At 50.4% G+C, this 27,851-nt stretch overlaps 1 protein-coding gene across 2 annotated transcripts; it reads left to right on the top strand.

Moving 5' to 3' along the window:
* The first annotated feature begins 72 nt into the window (after window positions 1-72).
* Window positions 73-26,599, top strand: SPARC (secreted protein acidic and cysteine rich). 2 transcript variants are annotated; one of them, XM_032771739.2, is made up of 10 exons: window positions 73-216; window positions 13,666-13,735; window positions 15,764-15,811; window positions 17,973-18,057; window positions 18,191-18,312; window positions 18,617-18,737; window positions 21,790-21,923; window positions 22,334-22,482; window positions 23,544-23,692; window positions 25,828-26,599. In XM_032771739.2, exons 2-10 carry the CDS (start codon window positions 13,679-13,681, stop codon window positions 25,854-25,856), a joined length of 894 nt encoding a protein of 297 aa, XP_032627630.1. In that variant the 5' UTR covers window positions 73-216; window positions 13,666-13,678; the 3' UTR covers window positions 25,857-26,599. The 2 variants fall into 2 exon arrangements, with proteins under 2 accessions (XP_032627630.1, XP_032627623.1); XM_032771732.2 differs by having other exon boundaries at window positions 15,761-15,811.
* Window positions 26,600-27,851: the final 1,252 nt, after the last annotated feature.

Raw genomic sequence — 27,851 nt, 5'->3', positions numbered from 1 at the left:
CAAGGGAGAGGGAGAGTTAGGACAGCCCACCCGAGAGAAAGTGAAGCAGAGCAAGAGACAGAATTGGAAAACATAGAGGAGGAGGAGGAGAGAAGGAGACAGAAACCCTGCCCAGTGCACTGAACGGTTTCCTCTTGCCTGGTTCTAAAACGTTCAGATTCCTTCAGACCTTCAGAGAGCCTGAAGTTTTCTCATCTCTACTGCCCTGTCTGCGAGGTATGGCACAAAACCTTTCTCCCTGTCCTTTCTTTGTTTCAATTATTTCTCATCACTTCATTGTTGCTAATCTGGTCAATTCCTGCAAAGCATCTAATACAGGAATCTGAACTGTTAGCGGTACAGAAAGTTCTGCCCATTATTCCTAGATAGAGGAGGCATGATTGGTTCTGTTGATAAACCAATGCTTTATCTATCTATCTATCTATCTAAAACTCACTGCATTCTTTCTCCTCCAGAGCTGAAAACCTTATTACCTTTCAGTTGCAGATTAACAGTGTTAACTGTTATGAGATCAGAAATACTGTATATGAGTTTGCAGTCTTTTCTGAGCTGGTTCAGTTCATCCTTGTTCTTTCTTTTGTTTTTCAGTTGCTATAAATAGATAACTGTTTATTTATTTGTTTAGCGAGAGGTGAAGTACCAGCTTGCAGGCATGTCACATTTATTGCACTGAGAATCAGATTTAGTTATAAATCAGTGCCGATTAATTAAGTTCTGTCATTTGATACCTTGGTGTCCCATACATTTGGAAAAACAAAGTTTACAGAAGCAGCAGAGAATCCTGTGGCACCTTATAGACTAACAGACGTTTTGGAGCGTGAGCTTTCGTGGGTGAATACCCACTTCGTCAGACGCAGATTTTGTTCTCCTGAACTTTTTTTACCACATTCACTTCTTTTTTCTTTTTCCTTCAAAGAAAGATATTCTATTCATTCTTTTTCTTCCAAGTAGCTTTTGAAATTATGTCAGGTTCTTCTTATCCCTCTAATAGTTTTGTTTAATTCTAGCTAAATTGTAAAGGACAGGGATCGCTAGAGAGAAAACAGAATTTGGGTTTTTTGTTTTTTTTTAAAAAAGCCCGGTTGAGAGGCATTAAAAATAAGGATCAGACACTCCTGTTATTTATGATTGTCCAAAAGAACAAACCACTTGTTTCCTTAAAAGGCAGCAGCTGCCTTAGCAGTCCAACTGCCTCCCCCACAACCCAGAAGAAAAACTTTGTTTCAGAAGCATGGACACATTATTACTGCAAAGAAAAGAAAATTCAGCTGTATGGTGACTAAATTCCCATTCAGACTGAAGAGCAGGATCTTCCAGTGAATTTGAATTTGAATATTTTGTCTTTATTATTAAGTTATAACATCCGGAAAAAAAAAACAAACCTAAAGGAACAGACTGAAAACTGCAACAGATTGTTCTTCTGGAAAGGTGGAAGCGATGGGGTGGGGGGAATAGCTTTAAATGGAAATAAATGGCTGCAGTGTTCTGTGAAACAGTTAAAACAAAGCATTGTCTGCCACATAGGCAGAGGCAGGAGATGGGTGGGGGGAGGAAGGAGAGAAAGAGGAGGACCAACTTTTCAAACTTTTTTGCAAGCCCAACCTCCTGCAAACCCTCTCCTCTGGCATGACTCACCCCCACTGGAATGCTGGCTCCCATGGAAACCCTTGCAGGGTCCTCTGCTGGAGCCAGGATGTAGAGTCTTTATCGCTCAGACAAGCTGCTGAAGGCAGGGAGGGGATGTTCAGAGGGACCTTGGGGGAATGTTTTTCTGAGCCTTTGCAACCTGTCTAGAAGTAGGGTGACCAAAATCTGAACAGTCCCAATTTTTGGGTCTTTTTCTTATATAAGCTTCTATTACCTCGCACCCCAACCCCCTGTCCCAATTTTTCACATTTGCTGTCTAGTCACCCTATCTGGAAGCAGCAAAGTCCAAGGCTGTCTTTGTGCAGCATCCAAAAGGCTTTAATAGGCCATCTCTTCATCTCTCCTCTTCCTCCTTTCTAGTCTTCTCCTGCAAGCGTGTGCAAGCTGGTTCATTCTAACGCCTAAGGAGGCAACAGGGCCTGGGTATTTTTGGAATAGGCACTGAAATCTCTTTATTCTGAAGTGAATGACACCGCCAGCCTAGTAATGCTGCCTTTGGTCTGAATGAGGACAGGAGTCTGGCCCAAGCGAATGAGAGTATTTTCTGCCTCATCGGGGGACTGTGTCCCAGGCAGAGGGCAGTAATTCAAGGAGAAGGATTCAACGTTACTTTGTTTCCTTATATGAGGTAGCTTAGTCCAAGAAACGGATCAGAAAATAGAGCCCAATTCTGCCCCCTTACTCATGCTGGGTAGTGCCCAGCTTCACAGGGAGTCCTGCTAAAATGAACAGTGGAGAAGTCGACTTCGCCTCTTCCAAGCTAAACCCATTCATCTAGCCCTAGAAGTGTCAGAGCTTGATAGACGGATCGCATCTACCTCCTGAAGCAACCGAGTCAGAGAGGTTGCTCACAGAGGGCTCGATCCTGCATGATGCTGTGAGCCTCCTGAGAGCACTCTACAGTCCGACTGCCAAGGTCCATGGAAAGTCCTCTCTGACCCGGGCTGCTTTCAAACCCTCTCTTCAATCGTGCTTCAAGAGAAATTAACAAGTCACTGTTACGTGTGGCAGTGACACAGTTGGCTCAATTACCAAAGCCATGGCTAAACTGAGTGGCTATTAATTCCACCTGACTGATAGCCCAGGCCTGGTCTACACTGTTTTGGGATCAATTTAACTATTCCCACAAGGGGGTGCAATTTTCTACTGAACTAGTTAAATCAGCACAACCTCTCATGTGGACAAAGTTACATCAAGATAAAGGTGCTTATACTGTTCCACCTTATTCCTGTAAGGAAAGAGGAATAAGCTATGCCTTTTAAAGCACCATTATCCCAGTATTCCTGCATCCACACTCGAGGGTTTGTACCGCTTTAACTATTCTGGTATCCCTATAGCAGAACAATTTTTTTGTTTATGGACAAGCCATTTGTCAGCCTTAATCTGAGGATGTAGCTGCCGCCTTTCCCCCTGGCTCTAAGTGTAGCGCAGGGGTGAGTGTGCTGGTAAGTTGGAGTGAGTTTCTGCAGGTGTTGGGAATCATCCCAGCTTCCATCCAACCCCAATTTCCTGCTTCTTCTCTCTTGAGATTTGGTGCTGAGTGCTGACAGCCCCAAATGGAACAGCTGGGCTGGCTGGCATTGGTGGCATGGGGTCTGAACAGGGACCTGATCAGAACTACTGGCAAACCAGCGACAGTCTAACCCTGGTTTTATCCCAGAACCGATCTGTTAAATCAAATTGAAAAGAGCCTTGTTTGCATGGCTCGGGCTCTGCTACCACGGTGGGTTCACAGTGCTCCCATTATGTTTATGTAATGGTTGTTTTCCTCCTGTATCTTGACGTGCTTGGTCTGGCTATACTTCAATATACTGGCCTTTTTTCACTGGTATCTTCATCCCCTTTTATTTGATCTGAGGAGCTGCAATTTATTGTAGACACTGCAGAGCCGTTGATCACTAACAAATACTAATGCAGTATTAGGAACACACAATCCATGATATCTTGCACCTCTCATATGCTGACCCTGAAGAGCTTGAGAAAGGGAGGTTAGTATTATTATCACCATTTTACAGAGAGGAAACTGAGGCAGGGAGCGGCTAACATGATTTTGCCCAAAATCACAAAGCTAATCTGGCGCAGAGTCAGAAAGGAAACCCATATCACCTGACTAACCTAGCCTTCTCTAACCACTAGACCACACTCTCTCATCTCAGCCACAACTGCAGTATATGCTATAAAAGCAATAGGTTTGCCTAGGCTCCTGAAGGACATCACTAGCAGAGAATGGAGATATATAGCTTTACATTCATCTGTTTCTTAGCTGTTCCAGAAGATGGAATTGAACTGCAGTTACTTCTAAAATGTATTGATCATCCAGTTTGCAAAAAATGGAACCATCAAACCATACATTAACCAACAACCTCCCTAGTCCCTAGCAGCTCACCTGGGATCCTGAGCTATCAGCTGGAGACTGCTGCCCACAGATGTCAATGCTGTTCTTGTAACTCCAGCCTGCACTCAGACTAGTCTGTGTTATGTGAGTGGAGTGTGTGTGTATGGGGAGGGGGGCTGCCCCAGGTCAAGAAACCCAGCCAGATGATCAATTCCAGGCTCACCAAATGCCAGCTCCAGCTCCCACTGAGCTCTATGCCAAAACTCCCATGGACTGTCAATGGAGCAGGGGCAGGCGCTGAGAGATTTTATTCAAAGCACTAAACTGGTGCATCACGTAGAGGAACTCATTCAGCCTGGAGGAGGGTTGGGATTTTCTGTCCTGTCTGCATATCTTGAACTGGACTCCAGGGGGAGTCCTCTCATAGGCTGAGCAGCACCGTTCTCCTCCCCGCACCCAGAACTAAACGTGGCATCCTATGGGACTTATGTAACCTTGGCCTAGGCAGGGCGTCTGCCACATGGACTACGTCACAGCTTCCAAGTGGCTCCCCTCTGGAAAAGCTGTCCAGCTGTCCCGCCCCCCGATGTTCCTTCTGGTCCTCCAGGGGAACATCCAGAGAGGAGAGGCAGAGGGGGGCAAGAGATACTTGGGTTCTATCTCCTCAGAGTCACTTGCTTCTGAAGAGAACTCAGGGCAAAATGAGTTTGTCCGAAAGCAATATAAAATAAATGCAGTGTAGAATCTACCCCGTATTTCAGGATGTAATGGGAGAGAGACAGGGGGAAGATTTTTGATTATTTTAAAATCAACAAACCAAAGAAACTAGAACATAACATAGAATTGAAAAACTGAGCTGCTTCAAAGCAGTAAAGGAGTTGCCGTTTTGAGCCTAATTTGAAGTGATATGTGGATTTATTTTTGTTCCTGACCATGAGACTCTGCCCTTCCATCACCAAACCTCTTTTGCTGGCCCAGTGCCTGCAGATTTCCGAGGTACCTCCAGTTTGAGGGTCTGTTAGACAGAACAGATGATAAAGAGCCTGGCAACTTCTGTGCTAGCCTCTGTTATGAGCTAACAAAAACACACCAACGAGGTAGAGGCCAGCCTCCAAAGAGTTCCCACATCTGGGGGTGAATTCTGTGACCTCACACCAAGACAAAGTTGCCTTAGTGGAAGCCTTGTCCCTCTAAACTCTTGTGCTCTTCCAACTTTATTTGCAGTATGCATAGATTTCAAACAATGGCGAAAGAAAGATGATTGGTTCAGGAGAGAGCTAAGCTAATGATGATCGTATCTTTACATGGTGACTCCTATCCAAATGGCTTTATCAAGGGTTTAAGTGGGACCCAGGTGTTGTTTAGGCCTTGTGTTAGAGAGGGGTAAATTTGACCCAAAGTGCTTTATATGCATTATATCTATTGGAGTCACTCTGCCAACCAGCAAAGTGCAGCCACCTCAGGAGTGAAACGTGGCAGCTGTGATTCAGGTTAGGAAAGATGAGGACACAGTCTCATGGCTAGTCCTGATGAGTTATGTTAGAGGTTTGGTTGAGCGGATACAGAGCAGTCAGCATTGCCTGAGTTTAGCAGAGCAAGTCCTGATCCCCTTCTTTTCCTAAAGTAACATTCCCAGGGAGGAATATAGGACTGTCTTTTTAGATGAACAAGTAGGATCTATGCCTAGTTCCTCACTAATGTAAGGTATCCGAGGTTAAGAGCTAGGGCTCACGCTCAGGATTTAACAGTGATGATATTTCACTAGCAAAATCCTGGTTTATGCACAGCTCTTGCTGGTAAAATAAAACCCTCACAATAAAAAAAAAAAATCCGGCATCAATAGCACAAGTGTATTATCCTTTATATTATGATAACTGAGATCAAGGACCTCATTTCACTAGGCATTGTGTAGACACAGAATAAAACAGTCTGCCCCACAGAGGGTAGGGGAAACTGAGGCACAGAGTGGTGAATTGACTTGCCCAAGATCACACAGTAGGCTAATGGCAGAGCTTGGAATAGCAAGCAGATCTCTTGGGTCCCAGTCCAGTGTCCTAGGCTCTAGACCACACTACCTTTCTGTAAATAAAGAAAGGGAAGTATCTGGAATGTGCAGCCCTGTGGGACCAGGACTGTGGCAGATGGATGGAGAAATTCAAGCATGTAGGAGAATGAAGTCTAGGGAGCAGTGGCAGCAGCAAAGAGGGGTGGTGAGGGTCAGGAGAATGGCAGGATCTGTTAGAGATGAGGATGAGGGGAGGTGCTAGTCCTGAGGAGGCCAAATGGGTCCAGCTGAGCAGAGAAAGAGTGAAACCAGGCCAAGCGGGGAGACAATACAGGGCTGCCACAAGATGATAATGCAGAGCACCTAGATATTGTAGTAACAGCCACTTGAGAAAGGCAGACAGGCAAACAGACATTTCTGATCCCCAGCACGAAGGCAGCAGTAAATTTTGTGGACAAATTGAAAGACAATGGGACAGATTCTGCCTCTTCCCTGGTTCCCCCAAACCTTTCTGCCACCTTGTGGAGTAGAGGGGATTTGAACTGCAGAGGAGTCTCCCCAGCACAGGGGCAGCATGAGGCCAACAGAGGTGGCCCTGCTGTGCAGCTCCCATAGGGGCATGACAGGGGCATGGCCAGGGACGAGAGGAAGTGTGTCATGGAAAGTGGGAGCATGTCCAGAGCTTGGCTATTCTGAGCTGCAGAGCAGATTATAGGCCGCCATGCACGGCAGCTGCTGTGAATTAGAATAGCCCTGGCTGATCCAGGAGCAGCCCAGCCCAAGGGAGGTGCAAACGTAGCCATTGGCCATCATTGCCCCTCTCTTCTCCATCTGCCACTCCTGGACTGCACCTCCTGAGAGTCAGAGCACGGAATCAGGCTCCTGGAATCTCAGCTGTGCTGGGTTTGAACCGTGCCCAGCACAACACGGCCCCATTCTCGGTTCACCACAGTAATAAACACCATAAACAGTAACAACAAAATGAGGGTTTGTGACAAGATTCAGGGAATAAATTCATCCAGGGGCTCCTGCCATTTTTAGCTTTGGCTGCCCCAACACCTTGTCAATTAGCCAGTCGGGCTTGTTTATACCCAGACTTCAGCAACATTAGGGGCATCGCCATTAGATCAAGGGACATGATCATTCCCCTCTATTCAACATTGGTGAGGCCTCATCTGGAGTACTGTGTCCAGTTTTGGGCCCCACACTACAAGAAGAATGTAGAAAAATTGGAAAGAGTCCAGCAGAGGGCAATGAAAATGGTTAGGGGGCTGGAGCACATGACTTATGAGGAGAGACTGAGGGAACTGGGATTGTTTAGTCTGCAGAAGAGAAGAATGAGGGGGGATTTGATAGCTGCTTTCAACTACCTGAAAGGGGGTTCCAAAGAGGATGGATCTAGACTGTTCTCAGTGGTGGCAGATGACAGAACAAGGAGTAATGGTCTCAAGTTGCAGTGGGGGAGGTTTAGGTTGGATATTAGGAAAAATGTTTTCACTAGGAGCGTGGTGAAGCACTGGAATGAGTTACCTGGGAGGGCGGGGGGGTTGGAATCTCCTTCCTTAAAGCCTAGCTTGACAAAGCCCTGGCTGGGATGATTTAGTTGGGGATTGGTCCTGCTTTGAGCAGAGGGTTGGACTAGATGACATCCTGAGATCCCTTCCAATCTTGATAGTCTATGATTCTATGATGACATTCAAATATAGCCTAGCTGGTTCAATAGGAATGGTGCCAGTTGTTCTGGATGAGCAGCTCAGCAAGTCATGACCACGGCTGCCAGGAAGTCAGCCTTGTTCATGAGCAACAGAGGCCTGGTGATCCTGGATAAGTGCTGGGTGTGGGCAGGGCCGCCCAGACAGGGGGACAAGTGGGGCAATTTGCCCCAGGCCCTGGGCCCCGCAGGGGCCCCCCAAGAGTTTTTCGGGGCCCCTGGAGCAGTGTCCTTCACTCACTCCTGGGGCCCCAGAAAACTCCTTGTGGGGCCCAGGCCCCCGGAGCTTCTTCCGCTCAGGGTCTTTGGTGGCAATTTGGTGGCAAGGGGTCCTTCCGCCCCTGGATCCACCACCAAAGTGCCGGGTCTTTGGCAGCAATTCGGCCGCAGGGGCCCCCCACTGCCAAAGACCCCAGGTCCCCTGAATTCTCTGGGCAGCCCTTTGTGTGGGTCAGCCATTGAAATTCACAGGAGGTGATACCATCTTCTTCCCAGGCCCACCTGGAGTTCAGCAGCAATGCTGGGGGGAGAGAAGGGATCCTGGTTGTTGGTGTTTTCCCCTGAAGCTCTGGTATGGGACACTCTTAGAGAGAGGATACTGAGCTAGAGAGACCATTGGTCTGACCCAGGCAGTTCTATGTGTGATGCTGCTTGATCAGCTTCCTTTTCTTCATTTGTTCCTTGTGGACTGGGTGGGAACGGAGCCTTCGAAATGCTAGATCTCTGCAGCAGCCCTGTTTTATCCCCTCCAAAGTATCCCTGTGCTACATCCCTTCACCTCTGCCTCTAATGCCCGGTCCTAAGGGCTGAGGAGAGTGAAGTGCAAGTGCGGAGCCCAGAAATGCCAAATCCAAATACTTCAGAGAGGTGAATGCCGAACACTGTGAGGGTCTCTCTCCCTCTGCTGCTTCAAGGCACTTCCAACCAGGGCCAGCTCAGAGCAAGGGATTCCTGTCAGGTCTCTCATGGTAGCCCAGGTCACTGAGCTCCTGGGATGCCCCTCAGGCTTTTTCAGAAGATCCTCTCTCATCTCATGAGGGCTTTCAAGTCATCTTCACCTTGACCTGTCCTCAGAGTCTTGTCACAGTCTCAGCATCACCATCTGCTGAAACCCAGTGCGGAATTTACTGGAGACAGGAACATGCATTGGACGTGGTGGGATGAATAGATACCCTGAGACCCTGCAAAGAAGATTGTGCTGCTCCTGTCCTCTCCATGGTAGGTAGAGAAACTGGGAAAGTATCCTGCATGGACTCACACCGTGGTGGAAAACCTCGGAGTGCAGAGCCACTGAACTGCTGCCGAGGGGCTATATTACCGCATAAGAATGGCCATATTGGTCAGACCAAAGGTCCATCTAGCCCAGTATCCTGTCTTCTGACAGTGATCAATCCCAGCTGCTTCAGAGGGAATGAACAGAACAGGTAATCATCAAGTGATCCATCCCACTCATCATTTAGCAAGCGCCATTCATCACACTGCAAAGGCGCTCGGGTCTTCCAGACCCTGAAAAGTCCTCAGGGCAAAGTCTCACTGCAGCTCCTCTCGAAGGCTGGGAGTTTATTTTAATTTTGTTTTTTAAATAAACTTGTTTTCTTTCCTCTGGTGCGAGACGTCTATGCTGTGCTTGTTTTCCTGGAGAATTTATTCAAGTTACCTCTTCCTCCAAACACAACAGTGCGACCTCAGAGCGTCTCCTGGCTTCTAGTGAGCATCCGATTCAAAGACCCCAGCTCAGCACAATCCCCTGTTGTTGTCCGGGTTTAGAGATGGGGACATGATCTACATGCAATCCAGGTTGGTTTGGGGGCTGCAATTTTTTAACACAAGTCCATTCTCCCCATTCAACTCCCCCTTCCTCTTTGCTCACACAGTGAAGTTTCCATGCCTGAGACAGAAATGAAGCAAAAGGCAACTTCCAAGCCAAACAGCCCCTGTTAGGAGACACACAAGAAAAGCCCTCACAAGCCAGGGCACGGCGGCGATGGGGGAAACAGCCATTATCGGCTGTACTTTTCCACCCAAAATGCCCATCAAAAGGGGAAGAACTAGTGACCTCAGCTTCAGGTCTTGGCAGCCACTGGGGAGAGCTTTCAGCAGCCTCCAGAGCAAATAAAGGGGAGAGGAAGGGACTTGGTGTACAGAACAGGAGGATGGGGGTGGAGGGAGGACCCTGTATGCACTAAGCAGCAGCCAAGCCACAGGAAATAGATTCCCCCCACCGCCTGCTTCTCAGCACAAGAGCCTCGGATACCGAAATGTCAGCTGCTGTGCTATATCCATTGGCTACTGTGCAGTGTACCTTCCAGGCCCACCGAAATCCACATTACACTGCACTCTTGTATCCCAGGTGGGGAGTATATATATACCTCTGTCACGTCTGTGTAAAATATGGAACGGTCTGTAAATTGTGAAATAGTACATGCTCAGCCAGTTTTCCCACTTAAGCTACAGCCCTGCATGCTATTTTAAATAGCTTTCAATATACCTGTAGCTAAAATGTCCTGCATTTTAAAGAGCATGAAAACAGGCCGGTCTGTGGATAGGTGAGATATCGTTTTGTGTATTGGGAATTTATAGGGCATTCTTCTTCGGCCAATGGAATAGTGAAGTGATCCCAGCTGGAGTAACGCATTGGTGAATTGAATAGTCATGCAGCTACATTTAGCTAAGCAGTGAGCCATAGCAGAGAGTGCTTTTCTGGGCAATGAAGGCACAGCTCAGTGTAATTCTGCGAGATCCCATCTTCTCTTTTTTAGGAAAGGCAGATGCTCCAACTTTGTTTTAGGCAAGAAAAAAGCAATAGACTCTGAGTTAAGCCAGCCTTGCTTAGATGGGTCTTCGGCCGTTAGGTTTTTGGCAGGGCAGGACTAAGCAGGAGCCATCATCCCCTAGCTGCTAAAAGACAGACAGACATTGAGAAAGACTCTTGATTGTCCCCTCCTAAAACAAAGGACTTGTTCGCCTCTCACTTACCCTGGGGATTAGCTCCAGTTACAGCCACTGATGGCCATGGGTTCAGACACACCATTCCAACCCCCCCATGTAAGCAAGCTCCCCTTGGCTGGGGTTTGTATTGGTGCAGTGTATCCCTGTTGCAGGCAGGGTTAGGTTGCAGCAGTGCAAATGGGGGTTTCTAGCGGATTTGCCGAAGTGATGGTGGGCACCAGTGTAGATAAGGGCTGAGAACCAGCTTGGAAACTTTTATTCTGGGTAATTCTCTGCCCGTTACTGGGGGGAGTTCTCTTTCAGAGCGTCATAACCTAGACATGTGCCAGCAGAGACAGGTGGATGGGAAGCCAGGAGGAAAGCGATTTGGAAGGCGCCGGACAAACGCTGGGTTTTTTGCTTTCACGAGAGGGAGGTGGCGACAGGAACTTTGGCTCGCACTGTTGCTCCGTCCCACCACCAAGCGCGAGGACTCTGCCTGCATATTAAGCACCCAGCCTCTCCTTTCCACTATCTCCTTTCAACACTCAGAGGGGTTTGATCCCTCCACACAGGAAGCAGGAGGGTGAAACAAGGATCGATTGATTTCACCAACTGCCACTCCTGCTTTGGATGGATTTAAAACAAAACTCACTGCAGCTGGCACTAACTGGCCTCCTATTGGCAGGCCCTGCAGAGAAGCCAAGCACTGAATGGCCCTGAGACCCTGATCTCCCCTCTCAGCCCTAAGGAGGAGGGTAAGGATTCTGCCTCCTACTCTTATGGATTCTGCTCAGTCCATTCCAGCTGTGGATAGGGGCTGCAAAGCGCCTGCAAGCAGCCTGGGAGACTTCCCCCAGAGCAAGCATTGCGTAGGGTCACCATGGGCAGCCTTGCATTGTCCCCAGTGCAAGCCCCAGTGAAGAAATGGGCTGGGAGCAGCAGGGTGAGCGGAGGAGGGGGCAGAGCCATAGCACGGAGCACTGTGGACATTCTGGGTGGCATGAAGGCCCATTGGCAGCTCCAACTTACACCACTCTGGTCCCTGGAGCAGCCCAGCATCTGCAGGGTGCAAAAGCTGGTGTCAAGCCCGCCCCCCGTGCGGGACACAACACAGAGTCCTCTCAAAGTCTCACTGAGTCAGTTTTGAGGCTCATGGACAGGGCAGCGTGGGGGGAGGGGGTAGCCTGCACTGCTGCAGTCCCTGCTCTAACAGTCTGAGGATCAACAGAGGGCATCAGTCTCCTGGGTTTCCCTCGGTTTGTTTGTCTAAGGCCTGGGACAGGTACTCAGCAGGGTGAGGCCAGGCAGTTTGCAGGCCTCAATGCAACAGCAGGAGATAAATTGATAAGAGTGGTAACAAAGATCTCAGCCCTCTAGGAACACAGGGACTGGGTGAGCTGCCTCCACTCACACACCGGCAGCCGTGCTCGGCAAACACCAAGGCCCTGTGTACAAAAAGAAAATGATCTGGGCGATGCCCCAGCCCAGGGTCTTTTCAAACAGAGTGGCGATGGTTTGGCTGCTAATGCAGACAGGGTCAGAGCAGAGAATGCCCTGCCATTGTCCTCAGCTGCTGAATTCCAGGCCTGCTCTGGGCTCAGCTTCTCCTCTCAATAGTGCAGGGGACTGTCACAGACAGGATATTGGAGCCCCTGCATGTTTGGCAGTCAGTTCATTCTGGGAGTCAGCTTGTGCTGGTGCATGGAGCGCAGAAAGTGCCTCGGGAGCCCACCGAGGGGGCTAAGGGCTTGTCAATGGGGGGCGGAGGGGGGGAAGCCTGCAGTAGCTGGTGCGCACTCGCTAATCCAGACTGACTCCTTGTGGGACACTCCTCTGGTGCACTACGAGCTCCTTTGTGCGCATTAGCTTAGTGCGCTTTGGAAGTGTAGTAAGGTAACCCACCCGAGGGGGCTCTAGTGTGCAGTGAGAGTGCCCATCCTGGGAGTACAGAGCAACTGGTGTGCTTCAAATTCACCCTCCCTGTGTAAACAAGTCCTGGGAGTGAGCAATGGTGGGTCCCTGGAAAATAATGGGGAGCCTTCATGAACTTATCTGAGATACATGCACAAAGACTGAGTCCCAGGCTGATGTCCCTTGACCCCTCTTGGAAGAGAGACGCAGATACTGTAAGTCCTCCAATATCTTTTATAGGAGAAAGGGTGGATATCGATTTGCCTACATTGACTCATGCAGGCAGTCAAGATTGATTCGTTTGACTGTTAAGATAAAGGGCACTACTGCAATCCTGAAGGTAGACATCTTCAGGGTAGGTTTGAGGCCTAATGACTTGTAGAGAGAGAAGAACTTAGAGAATTCTGGGACTTCCTGAAACTTCTGAAACTTCTGGAAAAGTTTTATAGGGTTCACAACAGGTTAGAGCTTCATTCTGGAGTGTTCTCTTTCTCCCTCTCTCATTCTGTCACACTCTGACTTATTCTTCCTCCTTTGTTCCCCAATTTCTCTTCTCTGAATGGAACAATATATGATGCTGTGTGAAGTTTTATATGCTATACCTAGAGCTGGTCTAATCTTTTTCAATGAAAAACAACTTTTTCCCAAAATAAATATTTGCTGACGATTTTCATTCTGATTGCAATTTTCTGATGTTTCAAGGAAAAAAATAGAAACCAAAAACCCAACCACATTTTTTCCATAAAAATTTCAGTGTTCCAAAACCATTTTTTTCCCCCCACTGAAGACAGTTTTTGATTTCAATTTTTCACCCAAAAGCCAACATTTTTTTTTGCAGGAATATTAAAAAAAAAATTGTTTCCCCATGAATGTAATTGGCCATTGTATAATTGTAAAGTGCTTTGAGATCCTTGGATGAAAAACACTGCAGACATGAAATCATGGTTATTAGCAGGACTCTTAGATCACGAAGGCCTTTTCCACCTTCCATCCAAGCTCTCTCCAGACCCAGCCCGGGGAATCAGTGACCCAGATGCCCTCATGCAGTGAATTCTGCAGGTGATAAAGCTTCACTCTGTAATGCTGACATCTAACTCTTGTTCTTTTTCTTTCCCATTTGTCCAGGCTTCATTGAAAGATGCGGGCCTGGATCTTCTTCCTTATCTGCCTAGCTGGCAAGGCGCTGGCAACACCTGTAAGTATTGTGCCTGATCCTCATCCTACCAGCTTCCCTTCCCAGAATGGGTGGTCCCTGAACCAGGCTCCCACTGCGGGCACTGCCACCAGTAGAAGGTTGTTAACTTACACCTCCCCATTAAATGCCACGGCACATCCTGTATTGGGTGGTTTTCTTTTATAGAGCTCCCTCTTCTGTCTCCTGCATCGTGGCACTGAATGGACCCTCACTGCAATTGCTCCACTGTGACTCCCTTTTCCACGGCTGGTGGAGCTAATGTGAACCTCACGGCCCATTTTTCCATAGGTTTGGGATCCTAACTGATCTTCAACCATCACCCATATCCTTGCAGTGCTATGGTCACCGCCCGATCTTTATCTACTGGTTCCTATGAAATGCTTTCCTGGCTCCCTCTATACCATTGCACAGGGAAGGAAGCCATGGAGCTATTTTGCTGGAGGTTTAGAATGAAGCCATGAACCAAAGCCAGTGAGAGAACAGACCAGAATCCCTCGGGAATGGCATACTTACTGATTATGTGCCTTCTAAGCCCCTGCACAAACTCACGCCTTAGAGTAAGAAGATTTCACAGAAGGTGCAGCCCAAATCAGGGCCTAGGCCAAAAAGTAGGAATACACGGACATTAACCCCTTTGATTCTGGATGAAATAACCAGGCATAGCTGGGAAGCGAGAGAAAATGCTCCTTCTGGATAAGCAGAAATGGCTATGGGCCATCTGACATCTGGTGAAGGGTTAAGGGATCAGAAGACCGATGCGCGTTCCATCAGGATCTGCTCCGAACAGTACCACTTTGGATCCAGGAGCCACACGGGAGGGAGGGCACCTGAAATTCCAGCACAGTCAGACTGTGAGTCAAAGGAGCTGGAACGTCCTCAGCCAGGCATAACTCCTAAGACATTAGTTCAGATTCAGTAACCCAGTCCACTAGGGCATCTAGCCCAAGCTGTGCTCCAACAGTGGCCTTTAGAGAAACCTGTTGCCCCGTGTGAAGTCAGAGGTAGGGCAGATTTTAAGAAGATCTTCACTAGTAAAGCAAAGATCCAAGCGAAGCTGCCCAGGGAGGTGCCCCTCTCACCTCCCCACGCTGGGAGGCACGAATGTTATTAGCCCATTGGCCTGCAAGCGCAGGCTCTCCACGAACTGGCACTCTGCCACTGGGTGGGGGGAGTGCATGTGGTGAGGCATTGCCAGCAGGGAGCTGCTGCCAGAGCGCTGAGTGAGAGGAAGTGAATAGTTAGCTGAGATTGCAAGCTCTGTGGGGCAGGGACCCTCCTTCTGGTCATCTGTGCAGTGCAGCGTCTAGCACAATGGGATCCTGCTCTGTGACCAGGGCTCTTATTGCAATGCAAGGAATTAATGCATAATAACAGTAATTAATAATTGTGTGGGAGGGGACTGGGCCTCACTGACACCACCAAATGCCTCTTCCCAGGCAGGGACCCTTTGGGATGAGTATCCTTGTTCTGCGTTGGAGAGTGGGGCTGGAGCTGCATGGAGGGCAACAGAGGGGGGAGGCTTTTTTTCAAGCCAAACTCTTATCTGGCACAGCTCTGACACAGACCCTACTCATCCTCTGCCGACTGGGCATCACGATATTTGTATTAAACTAACCAAGAGCTCAAGAATTCCTGCAGTTCAGCAAGGAGTGAGAAATGGCTGCCTCCCATGTCAATGACGCAGGAATGGCTGCCTCTCTCCATCAGGAGAGATCCCATTTGGCTCTGGTGACGCTGTGCATTGACAACGCAAACAAGGGCCGGGCACAGCTCTGAGTACCAAACATCTGCCCTCTCTGCATACAGACAGAGCGCGTAGAAGTGCAAAAGTGCAGGGAACAGAGACAAAAGGTATCACCGTTTCATAGCTTCCCCAGCTGGCAGGGTTCCCCTTCCTGAGGATGCTGACCGGTCCGCACGAGGCTCTGGGTTTGGCTGTGCAAAGGGGACAGTGGGGCAGGAGATGTGAGATGTAGGGGAGGTCACGTTTCTGACAGCACTTTCCCCCTTCTTCCTCCTTTCCAGCAGGAAGCCCTGCCAGACGAGATTGAAGTAGTGGAGGATCCTACAACCGAGGTATGAAATGTCACAGCATTGCCTCTCTCTTGTACACCGTCTGCCCCCTTTCCTCCTGTCCCAGCACCACTGCTCCCATTCCCACAGGGTCTTCACTGGACATACATACACTTGACCCAGAAGGTCACGTCTTCTCAGGGCCTATTTTGGATTGGCTGGGCTGCAAGGGCAAAGCTGTCCAACCCCCTGAAGGCAGGAAATGGGTCTTTTCCACCCTGGCCTCTGCTGAGAGCTGTCAACTACACTGGCTTATAAATTCCAGACCTAGCACAAAACACAAGGTCACCGACCTTTCAGCTCTCTTTTGCTTTGCTTATGCAGGGCACTGGCTCTGCCTCTCTCATGCTGTGATATGCCATGAGAGGAAACCACCCTGAGAGTCTATTGTTGGCTTTGTGGCGTATGAGCAGCACGTGAAGAGTTCCTCCAGTTGCTTCTAGACTCAGAGACTTTAAGGCCAGAATTGACTATCATGATCATCTTGTCTGACCTCCTGCATATTGCAGACCACAGAACCTCGCCCACCTGCTCCTCTCACAGACCCCTAACCTCTGGTTGAGTTACTGACGTGCTCAAAGCATGGTTTAAAGCAGAGGTGGGCAAACTTTTTGGCCCAAGGGCCACATCTGGGACTAGAAATTGTATGGTGAGCCATGAATGCTCACGACATTGGGATTGGGGTGCAGGAGGGGGTGAGGGCTCTGGTTGGGGGTGTGGGCTCCAGGGTGGGGCCAGAAATGAGGAGTTCAGGGTGCAGAAGGGGCTCTGGGCTGGAGCAGGGAGGTAGGGTTCAGCGGGGGTAAAGGGTCTGGCTGGGGATGAAGGGTTTGGGGTGTAGGAGGGTACTTTGGGCTGGGACCAAGGGGTTCAGAGCGTGGGATGGGGATCAGGGCTGGGGCAGGCGGTTGAGGCATGGGGAGAGACTCAGGGGGTGCAGGCTCTGAGCGGCGCTTACATCAAGCGGCTCCCAGAAGCAGTGGCATGATCTTTCTCTGGCTCCTATGTAGAGGCGCAGCCAGGCAGCTCTGCTTGCTGCCCCATTCCCAGGCACCGCCCCTGCAGCTCCCATTGGCCATGGTTCCCGGCCAGTGGGAGCTTTGGGGGCGGTACTTGGGGAGAGGGCAGCGTGCAAAGTGCAGCCCCTTGGCTGTTCCTATGTGTAGGAGCCGGAGGGGGGTAATGTTGCTGCTTCCAGGAGCCACATGGAGCGGCCCCCGACCCTGCTCCCCAGCTGGAGTGCCAAAGCAGGGCAAGCCTCAGACCCAGGTCCCCAGTGGGAGCTCGAGGGCCAGATTAAAATGGCTGGTAGGCTGGATCCAGACCACAGGCCGTAGTTTGCCCACTGGCAATCATAAAAACATAAGAACAGCCGTACCGGGTCAGACCAAAGGTCCATCTAGCCCAGTATCCTGTCTACCGACAGTGGCCAATGCCAGGTGCCCCAGAAGGAGTGAACTTAACAGGCAATGATCAAGTGATCTCTCTCTCTGCCATCCATCTCCACTCTCTGACAAACAGAGGCGAGGGACACCATTCTTTACCCATCCTGGCTAATAGCCATTAATGGACTTAACTGCCATGAATTTATCCAGTTCTCTTTTAAACCCTGTTATAGTCCTAACCTTCACAACCTCCACAGGCAAGGAGTTCCACAAGAAGACTGTACACTGTGTGAAGAAGAACTTCCTTTTATTTGTTTTAAACTTACTGCCCACTAATTTCATTCGGTAGCCCCTTATTCTTGTATTATGGGAACAAATAAATAACTTTTCCTTATTTACTTTCTTCACATCACTCATGATTTTATATACCTCTATCATATCCCCCCTGTAGATAGACCCTGAGCATGTGGGCAAGACCCAGCCGCCAGACACCTGGGAAAGAATTCTCTGTAGTAACTCAGAGCCCTCCCCATCTATTGTCCCATCACCAGCCGTAAATCATCTGTCCAGACTTCGGCCTTGGTGTGGAACCCCTCCCCCGCTCTGTCAGTGGGACCTGCTAAATGGCACATGGTCAGATTTTCCAGTTAGCTCAGCACCCAGCACTGCAAATCTGGTCACTCTCTGAGTTCCCATGCTAATTCTGGCCATAGTGACCATGCGCCGTATCCCATTGGCCAATCAGAATACAGCTAGGGCTGAGCTGATCTGTCTTCCAGGAGCCTGTCGGAGTCAATCCCGTCCAGGTGGAGGTCGGGGAGTTTGAGGAGCCCACCGAGGATGTGGAGGAGATTGTCGCTGAGAGTAAGTGACCCCCCGCCTGCCCACTCCCCACTCTGCTCTGCAGCATCCCAGCCCAGGGACTAGAGACATCTGCCCCTTCCTCCTGATGGGGGATTGGGCTCAGATCCAGCTTTGCTTTCCCACTGTCTTTCAGATCCCTGCCAGAACCATCATTGCAAGCATGGCAAAATCTGTGAGGTGGACGACAACAACATCCCCATGTGTGTGTGCCAAGACCCCTCCACCTGCCCACCCAGCATTGGCCTGTTCGAGAAGGTGAGCAGAGAAATGAAGTGCTATTAAGGAGGACAAGGATGGAAGAAGCCGAGCTGCTGCCTGTACATCACATGGTGACCAGTCTGAGGCCCTGAATGGCTTAGGAGACTGAGCATGGGAGATGGTGTCGTCTCCCTAGGTCCCGGGTTTGAATGTGGCCCCGGTCAGTAATCCCCAGTCTGGTGGTCTATCTGAAATAAGTTCGTTGCCTCGCACTCGTTCCTGTAGAGAAGATGTCAGAGCCAAGAATCTGCCAGGCTGACTCGTGGGAGTCTCTCTAATGTTCTGTTCCCCTTCCCCACAGGTGTGTGGCACTGACAACAAGACCTATGACTCCTCCTGCCACTTCTTTGCCACCAAGTGCACCCTGGAGGGCACCAAGAAGGGACACAAGCTCCACCTGGACTACATCGGGCCCTGCAAATGTGAGTTTGCACCAGCAAGGAGGCAAACCGGCCCCCGCATAGCTCCTAACAGGTGTCTACGACACATCTACCCGCTGCTCAGCAACCAGTTGTCTCCACTGTCTGGCTTGCAACCCTGCAGCTCGTCCATGGTGCTGGAGTATAGGCTCCCGGTGTCCGGCACACACAGGCCAGGGATCAGCTGTTGCCTTCTAATCAAATCCTGAAAGGGCAAAGGGGCTGCAGGAAAGACCTTTCCCCGTCCCACCACTAGAACCCATGAGCTGGGAGAGGAGGTAACCATTTAAGGGGAGTGGTCCCACAGTCAGGGCTGATGGGGGCCAATCATCTGTTCATGACAAGGGTTCCTGATCCTGCCTTTTAATGAGATAGCACGTGCCCTGTCACTTAAGGCCCCGATGGGGCTTGCCCCACTGAATGGGCTGAGGTCAGGAATTTCTCCCCAGTTCTCAGTGTGAAAGCAGACAGGGACTGCCAGGAGAATATACATTCCTGCAGCGTTTCCTGATGCTAAATGGGTACTCGCGTCCAGTTCCACCACCGTGACAGCCTAGCCATCAGCACCTTCCCTGCCCAGTACTGTCTGGCTGCTCCTGCATGAGAGTTAAGGAGAGCTTTCTGGGACCCTCCTTGGCCCTCAGCCCCCCTGGGCACCCGCCCTGGACCCAGGCAGAATCCGCCAGCCTGTGGCACTCCCTGGCCCCAGCATGCAGCACCAGCCAGGCTGGGGATGTGACCAGGACTCTGCTACTCATTTCTGAAGCAGCAATAAGTGTCATTGGACTGGGCCCCCTGCCTCTGCCCAGCACAGGTACAAGAGCTTGACGTACCTTTGTGTGGCCACTACAGCCTGGCGCCAGCATTCCTCCCAGGGAAATGGCCAGAATTTGGTCTTAAGGGTGGTGCTTTTTCCTACCGCTGATCTATCCTTGGAAAGGACACTGGGATCAATCACGGGCAGCACCATGTCTCCCCAGCCTCTGATCTCAGAAGCACATGCAACAGGCGCTGAGAACAGTGCGACGTGCCCTGCAGGCTGGTGCTCTCCATTTGGTCCCACCCACCGTCCAAGCCTGGCCCGTGACCGGCCCACGTACCCAGGCCCCACAACCAGTGCAGCCAGCCCTAGGGACAATGTAATGCAAGGGGAAGGCGGCCTGCAGACTCACTGGAGCTGCCAGGGCAGAGGGAATTGCAATCACTAGACAAGCCCCACTGCTAAGCGTTTTGCTGGCTCAACACTTCTGAAACACGGGTGGCCTATCAGGAGCAGATTGTTTCATCCTGGAATGCCCATTTCAGATGCAAACCAGGATCTGTCCAGACCTGCCCTGCCCACCTCTCCTGAGCAATCACTTGCATAACAGCCTTATAGTGGTCAAGGTGTCTCAGTGCTAGACAGCAAATAGCAGAGCACAGGAGACCGCTCAGGAGTATGATTCAGCAGAGAACTCCAGGTGACAATGAGGCCTCTGTATTTTATCCAGTGCTTCTCTCTTAAGCCATATGCTGCTGGATTTCTTGCAGCTGGTGTTATTCAGGGGGCAGGGGTGGGAAGGCTTGTAGACAGCTGCTCATCACACACTGCTCCATACAGAGACCCTTCGTGTACAGGGCTGTATCGGAAAGCACCTTGATTTGCATTTGCTGGAGTTTCTAGGAGCAGCACCAGCTACCTGCTGATAGTGGGAGTTTCAAAGTGAGGCTCTGGTGCCCAAAGAACCAGCAGCCAACATGGGCTGCACGTAGGGACCTGCTGTTTTGCACAGGAGCCAGGTGCTAAACTCACAGACATTTAAGGACACTGGAAACTACCTAGGGCCATTGACACCTGATGGAGGGATGCTGAATCTCTTTAGCAAAAAACCCAGATGTCAGATGATCAATTCTCTACATTTATCTGCATGTTCTTTAGCCACAAGGGACCACTGCAGGAGAATGGAATCTGTACGCCATCAGATTTTCCTCTGCTCCTGCTGCTCATTCCCTGCTTGATCATCCTCAATCCTCTGTGGGTGGCAGAATAAATTCCACAGCAATCAATTGGCAGGGAGCAGACCGAGGGTTTGGAAATAAGTGGCAGGAGCTGGCAGACCCCTCAAGCAGGAGAAGACATTCAGGAGACATCCCTGGGAGCAGGGGGCTGATCAAGAAGAACTGTAGAATTGTTTTTAAATACAAAGAGTTTTCCTACCACCTCTCCCATTCCCCCCGGCCCAGGTGTCTGCAGCTTGCCAATAAATCGGTGGTTTGCTCTTTCCAAAACAAGCTTGGTCAGCACAGCGGCTGGCGTGTTTTGCTTCCCTCAGTGTCCTTGTCCCCTGCAGGCAGCAGACTCCCTCACAGCATCTCATAGTAGGGGCAGTAGAAAGCTCAAGTGAATAAACTAAAGCCCCAGGCAACTTTTCTGGTGGCTGGATGGGAAGCAAGGGGGGAAGGGATGCGGTTTAGCTGCAAACAGAATGCAGGCTCACGCTAGCTTGACTGTGGGAGGCACAGAGCCACCAGGTTGATGGATTCCTAAAGTAAGGGCAGAGGGGACTGCTATGATTATCTAGTCTGACCTCCTGCAGTAGGATTTTCCCCTGGTGGTTTTCGCACAGAGCCCATAGATTTGTGGTGGAATTAGAGGAGACTTCCCCTTCTGCCACCATGGCTGGATCATTCATGGGCTCCGGCACTGGGGCTCAATGGCAGGTTTGGTCCCAGCAGCCCCGAGGGAGGTGGAGTGTGCCCAAGACAGTGGTGCTGCTCCAGGGGGAAGAAATTCAACCACGAACCCAGCAGCAAAACAGCCGGGTACATAAACTGTAACAGGCCACAGCAAACAACAGAGCCGAGGTGAAGCCCCTCCCAGCGGCTCAAAGGCAGAGGAGGCGACTTGAATGGGCGTCCTGCTCCAAGAGGCAGGGTGGGAGCAGCTCCGCTCCATGCACCGATGCCGACTGCAGCCGAGGGAAGGTTCCGGTCCCACTCGGGAAGCTGGGCAGGGCTCCACAGGGGAGAGACCTGGGCCGAGCACCGCGCTGATGGCTCTGTACTTGGGTTCCAGACATTCCTCCCTGCCTGGACACAGAGCTGACCGAGTTCCCCCTGCGCATGCGCGACTGGCTCAAGAACGTGTTGGTCACCCTGTACGAGCGGGACGAGGACAACAACCTGCTGACGGAGAAGCAGAAGCTCAAGGTGAGCGGACGTGTGGGGAACCCGCCCCGGTGAAGTGGTGACCCAATCCCGTGTGCCCTGGTGCCTGCAGGAAGCCCCACTCTGCGCATACACAGCCCAGTTCTGCACACGCTAGTGTAAAGGTGGTTTCCAGCCAGCACACGCTGGTGCACCCCTGAATCTCAGCTTAATTGCAGGCTGGTGGATGCACACAAAGTCCACCCTAGTGAGGAATTCAAACCCCACGGCCCATTCACACACACACTAGTAATTCTCTTGCTCGTCAGCACTCCATCTTCCTAGAGCAATTCCCTGCCCAGCCAGCCTCTTTGTCCCCCTCTGCCAGTGACCCCGCCTCCGGCGGCTCTGTCCAGGAGGCATGCTCCTAGCCTCAGCCACCAGACAGCTTCACGAGGTTTCTGCTTTAACAGGTGAAGAAGATCCACGAGAACGAGAAGCGCCTGGAAGCCGGCGAGCACACTGTCGAGCTGCTGGCTCGGGACTTTGAGAAGAACTACAACATGTACATCTTCCCTGTGCACTGGCAATTTGGCCAGCTGGACCAGCATCCCATTGACGGGTACGGAACTCCCCTCCCACCCAGGGCCAGGCCTTTCCCTGGCCTTTCTCTGCCAGCTTGCTGGGCTCACACTCAGATCAAGTCACAAGTGCAATGAGTTTCTCGGTTTTATCCCAGCCCCTGAGTGTCTGTGCACATCACAGACCCACAGCACATGGGTGCAGGTGTTTTGTGCTCCAGAGGAGCACAGGAGCACGAAGGACAGGGGTAGGTTAGGGTTGTAGTGAACTAGCCAAGCCAGGCCAGGGGGCTCAGGACTGGCCTGGTTGAGGTATTCAAGGCTCAATTAGCAGAGTTTGCTGGGGAGAGGCCTGGCTTAGATCCAGATGGCGATGGATCACAGCTCAGGCAGGCTAGCCGGAAGGAACGGGCTGTGCAAGGAAAAGGATGCCAAGCCCTGCCGTGAAGATGAAGATGACAAGGCTCTATAAATACATGGAGCAGAGGGGGAGCTTTGTTAGCCAGCATTAACCCTCTGAGCTCCTTGCTCCATGTCTGCCTTTACTGTGCCCCAGCATGCTAGGCTGTCATAGGAGAAACACCCGTGTCTCTGAGTTGCTGTCAGGATAGTGCTGGATGGCTCAGGTGGCCAGCAAGCGCTTGAGGGAATCAGGTCCCTGAACACCGGCTGGGCAGTTTCCAAGGGAAGGCATTGCTCTTAGCCAGACCCCAAGGAGGAGACAGGGAGTGAGCCGCATGAGCCACTGCCCAGCGCAGACTGAAGCCAATGGAAGGACTCTCATGAACTCCATTGGGTGCTGGAGCGGATCCAAAGGGCATTCTCGGGTGGAAGGATGTGGAGAGGAGCCCAGGGGAGGACAGGGGATGTGGGAAGAGGGAGAAGCAGTCTGAGCAGGGACAGCAGTCCCATGGGATGCCACTGTGAAGACTGCTCGCCCCCTTCCACTCACCCCTCCCTAGCAGTCCCACTGTGCCAGAAGCCACAGACAGGGACGGGGAAGGGGCAGCGACGCTTCCTGCCCCATCAGCAGAGAAAGGCTATGGTGCATTGTTGGGGGGTACTTTGGCCTGGGCTCAGACCATCTCGGGTCTCCTGGCAGGTACCTGTCCCACACCGAGCTGGCCCCACTCCGAGCGCCTCTCATCCCCATGGAGCACTGCACCACTCGCTTCTTTGAAGAGTGCGACCTGGACAATGACAAGTACATCGCCCTGGAGGAATGGGGCAGCTGCTTCGGCATCAAGGAGAGTAAGTAGCTGCTGTCCCCACCCCGGCGGTAGCTGGGGACAGAAGAGGAAGGGGCAGGCAGGATGCAGGGAAGGGTGGGACCAGTCCGAAGACAGCTCTCAGAGATCCCAGTTGGCCAAGGACTAAAGAGGAAGCAGCAGCAAATGCAAGGGGAGATTTGTGCACCATTAACTAAGTCTGGTGAGGGGTGTCCTTTCCCTGTCTGCCCAGAAAGCGGTGGGCACCCTTTGGGCACTAAATAAATAACAGCACGCATAGAATTAATGCCTCTGGTTGTCAAAAAAAAACACTCTCTACATGGGGTGACCTCTGCCCTGGCTGCAAACAGGGCTGGGAATATCCTAGGAGCTTAGGCAATGGGGACAGGGAAAAAAAATCTATTGGTTCCTCCGTGGTGGGATATTCAAAAGTGCTCAGCGTTGGCCCAGCTCTGCCTCTTCTGGAGTCAGTGTTAGGGCTTTTGTCTAGACACGGTCCTGCCGTTTGGATTACAGGAGAGGGAACCGCAGCCCACGGTAGTGCTCTGCATCGTAACTGCCCCGTGTGAACACTGCGGATGTGAACTGAGGGATCTAGTTCGTATTACCGCTCGTCCTATTTAATAAGGACGGTGTGTCTCTCCTGAATCGCACAGGATTCATTAGGCTGATGATGCTCGGCACAATGAACTCCCAAGGCTTCAACGTAAGCTTTAAAGGGAGTGGGATAATTCATTCCTAACAGAGGCCTTGTTTATTATGATTTAACATTTCTACTGTGGTAGCACCTCAAGGTCGAGCCCAGTTGTGCAAGGTGCTGTACAAAGACATAGCAAATAACAGGCCCCAAAGAATGCGTGTGCGAGTGAAGATTATCAGATTAGGTGGCAGTGCTTCAGAGGCAACAAACACGACCGTTGCTATTTCAGAGAGCACCTGAGTGACCACCCCTTAACCTCGCCTAGAGGTCATTATTGCTGAGTGACTATCTGCCTGTGGGAGTCATTGCTTAGCTTAGCCCAAACCCAACAGATCACTGCCTCCCCCACAAAAACAAATTGGTGTGAAATGACTCTCCCGATTGGGTCATCTGCAGTGGAGTCAGAACCTGGGAATTTCTGGGAAATTGGGGTCTCAAAGGAGGAGCTTCTACCACATGAGCTAAAGGACCCATCCTGGGAACTCACAGCACAGAACTCACAGCTCCAGAGGAGAAGGGTGCTAAAGTGGCTTTACATTAAGCATGTGCTATATCAGAGGTGGGCAAACTACGGCCTGTGGGCCACATCCGGCCCACGGGGCCCTTCTGCCCAACCCCATAGCTCCTGACCTGGGAGGCTAGCCCCCAGCCCTCCTCTGCTGTCCCCCTTCCTACACAGCCTCAGCTTGCCCTGCTGCTGGTGCAATGCTCTGGGCGGCAGGGCTGGGAGATCCTGGTGCTCTCGGTAGCACGGCTGTAGTAGGATGACCAGACAGTAAGTGTGAAAAATCGGGGTAATAGGAGCCTATATAAGTTAAAGACCCAGAAATCGGGACTGTCCCTATAAAATCAGGACATCTGGTCACTCTAGGCTGTAGCATCGCCAGCCACTGGTGCTCCAGGCAGCACAGTAAGGGGGCAGGGAGCTTGGATGGGGCAAGAGTCCTGGGGGGGCCATCAGGGGGTGAGAAGCAGAAGGGGTCGGATAGGGAGCAGGGGCTGGGCCACATCTGGCTGTTTGGGAAGGCACAGCCTCTCCTAACCAGCCCGCCATACAATTTTGGAAACCGGATGCAGCCCTCAGGCCAAAAAGTTTGCCCACCCCTGTGCTGTCTGCTGTGATCCCTCCCCCAACACTCCCCTTCCATGACCAGCTCTGCCCTCCGTCACACCTGTGCCAGAGCTTGCAAAGGGCATCGGGCACAATGCCTGTGCTGGGGACTCTTCCTCCTCCTGTAAAGCCCCTTCGTGCCTTCCCAGCCGTTTTATCCAACACGAAAGGAGTCAGAAGCGGGGTGAGTCTGATAGCTTGAAGGCAGTAGTAGCCATTAACGTCTCTGTGTGGTGTAACCACTCGAGGGGGACAAAGACCCACACGGCATTAGCCTGGGTTACATATAGCACAGTCTGAATATTAGTGAAGACTTGCTTAACTTCTTCTCTCTTTCCTTTTGCAGAGGACATTGACAAGGACCTCGTGATCTAAGCCAGCAGCTTCCTTCTCTGTTGCCTCCTCTTTTATTTACCTCCTGTTTCCTTTTATTTTAAAACCTTTTTTGTTTTGTTTTTTCCCCTGGGGACAAGGTGCTAATATAGATCTAAACGTATATTAACGGTGCTAAAAGAGACAACAACTTATTGTTAGTAGCCTAACGAATACCACTAGAATACTCTGCTCACTCATCCATTTCGGTGTATTCTCTGCTCTCTGATTCGACAACATTAGAATAACCAACCCTGTTCCTGTGCTAAATAGCTACTCCCTCTTCTTATCCGCTCTTGATTCTTTTTTCAAACTCCTTACTAACATGTTCTTCAGATCTTTCAAAGTAGAGCAAAGCCATCCCAGAGGATTAACTCCCTGATTTTCAGACAGCAAGTGAGGGAAGATGTATCCAGAGGACATTAGAAGATTGGGCTTTCCAAAGTTTAGCGGAGCAATTGGTGGTGAAAGTTTGGGATGCTGGATTTTAGTTCCTGTTAGGGAGGATGGAGAAGGGAGTGGGATAGACACTGAAGATCCAGAATGGCAAAATTTAAATTCCCAGGGCTTGAATTTATGAATAATTGGGCATAAATAGTTTTTAAAAAACGCACAAATTAAAAAAAAACCATCATGTAAAATCCCCTCTAAAAATAAAGGTTTGAAAATGCTACATGCTTTATTATTGCTCAGTGATTGTATTGTTCTTGTGTTTTCCACGCTTTAAAGTTAGCTTTTGGTGCTGACGTGTTTGGTGGTGGTATTTTTATTTGATCTTGCTGTTGTGATTCCGCTGGAGCCAAAACATTACACGTCCCCCCATGTCACTTCCCATCACTGCCTCTGGCACTCTTAAATTCCAGCCCTGCTCCACCAGGGAAGCTCTGTTCAATGTGGAGGTGACGCTCCTGCTCAGAAAGGTGCATGTGACATAGACAAGCGCTTGGTTGCTTTTTTTTTGAAGCTGTTGTGGTGTTTCGATTTTGTTTTGTTTTAGTTGGGGTTTTTATGGAGCAGGTCCCAGACTCACTCACAGGAGATGGTTAGATCTCGCAGGCTGAGAACTCTTTTTACCTCTGAATGTTTCCCGGTGCCTTTTATTATTAAATTCTTGCCACAGTGTGAGCAATCTGACGAGTCTCTCGTAATAAAAGATAATTATTTGAAACCATGACACTGAACGACCTGACACTGTTTCCGGTCTCCCTGTCTGTTTCTTGTCAGCCTCATTTGGAGGTCAAAGCTGAGGACCCAGGTCAACTTCCAGGAGTTAAAGGTTGTGCCAGACACCATTTGAAAGTTAATTCCCCCATGAATTGCAGTCACAAATCTTGGACCTTAACATTCCAGTTGCACAATGAATCTCATTGAATAACACTATGTTCCTGGAACAAAGAAGCCACTTCCCTACAGAACAGGTAGAATTTTAAAGAGCCCTGACTGTGGGTCGCACGTTTGGCTGAACCCTAATCGCAGTGCCATCAGTCAATGGGTCTCCTCATCTGCTTAAAGCATTTTGCTGAATCAGAGCCCGAGTGCTCGGCACGTGCCAGAATCAGTCCCCTTCCCTGTGTGATTTGGGCATTCTGAACGTTGGAAAGTTGTGTTGCTCTTTGTTATTCAAAGGTTATTTGCCGTAGATTTGGAATCAGGTCTCAGTTTAGACGTCTGTGACTTGATGTCACAAAGTATTAATGATCTCCATTGGTACTACTGCTCCCCAGGGGTTCGTGATGACTGAGCTCTATCAGAGTACCGCGATCACCAGAGTGTTATCTCCAGAGAGAGATTAATGTTGACATTTGTTAGGATTCTATGAAGGAACAAGGATAAACACAGTTAACAGAATTAATTGCCGGTAATTTCTAAATTGTAAACAATTTATTCCAAAACCCCTCTTCCACCCACCCATTCTTCCTCCTTGGGAGTCAGAATCTTTTGCATTTCTTTCCTTTGCAAAGCCCTCTTGCCTGTGCTATTCTGAGTCAACTCTGCCAC

This window comes from Chelonoidis abingdonii, chromosome 7, assembly GCF_003597395.2.
Source record: "Chelonoidis abingdonii isolate Lonesome George chromosome 7, CheloAbing_2.0, whole genome shotgun sequence".
Taxonomy (NCBI): Eukaryota; Metazoa; Chordata; order Testudines; family Testudinidae; genus Chelonoidis; species Chelonoidis abingdonii.
The sequence above is the reverse complement of the archived record's forward strand: the minus strand, read 5'-3'. Positions and strand labels throughout refer to the sequence as shown.

What these genes read in the sequence shown, in the direction of transcription:
- SPARC (XM_032771732.2), top strand. Translation starts at nt 13,679, where the DNA reads ATGCGGGCCTGGATCTTCTTCCTTATCTGCCTAGCTGGCAAGGCGCTG. An exon ending in GCAAGGCGCTGGCAACACCT is followed by an intron (nt 13,736 to 15,760) that starts GTAAGTATTGTG and finishes CCTCCTTTCCAG; the next exon opens with CAGGAAGCCCTGCCAGACGA. An exon ending in CTGCTTCGGCATCAAGGAGA is followed by an intron (nt 23,693 to 25,827) that starts GTAAGTAGCTGC and finishes TTCCTTTTGCAG; the next exon opens with AGGACATTGACAAGGACCTC.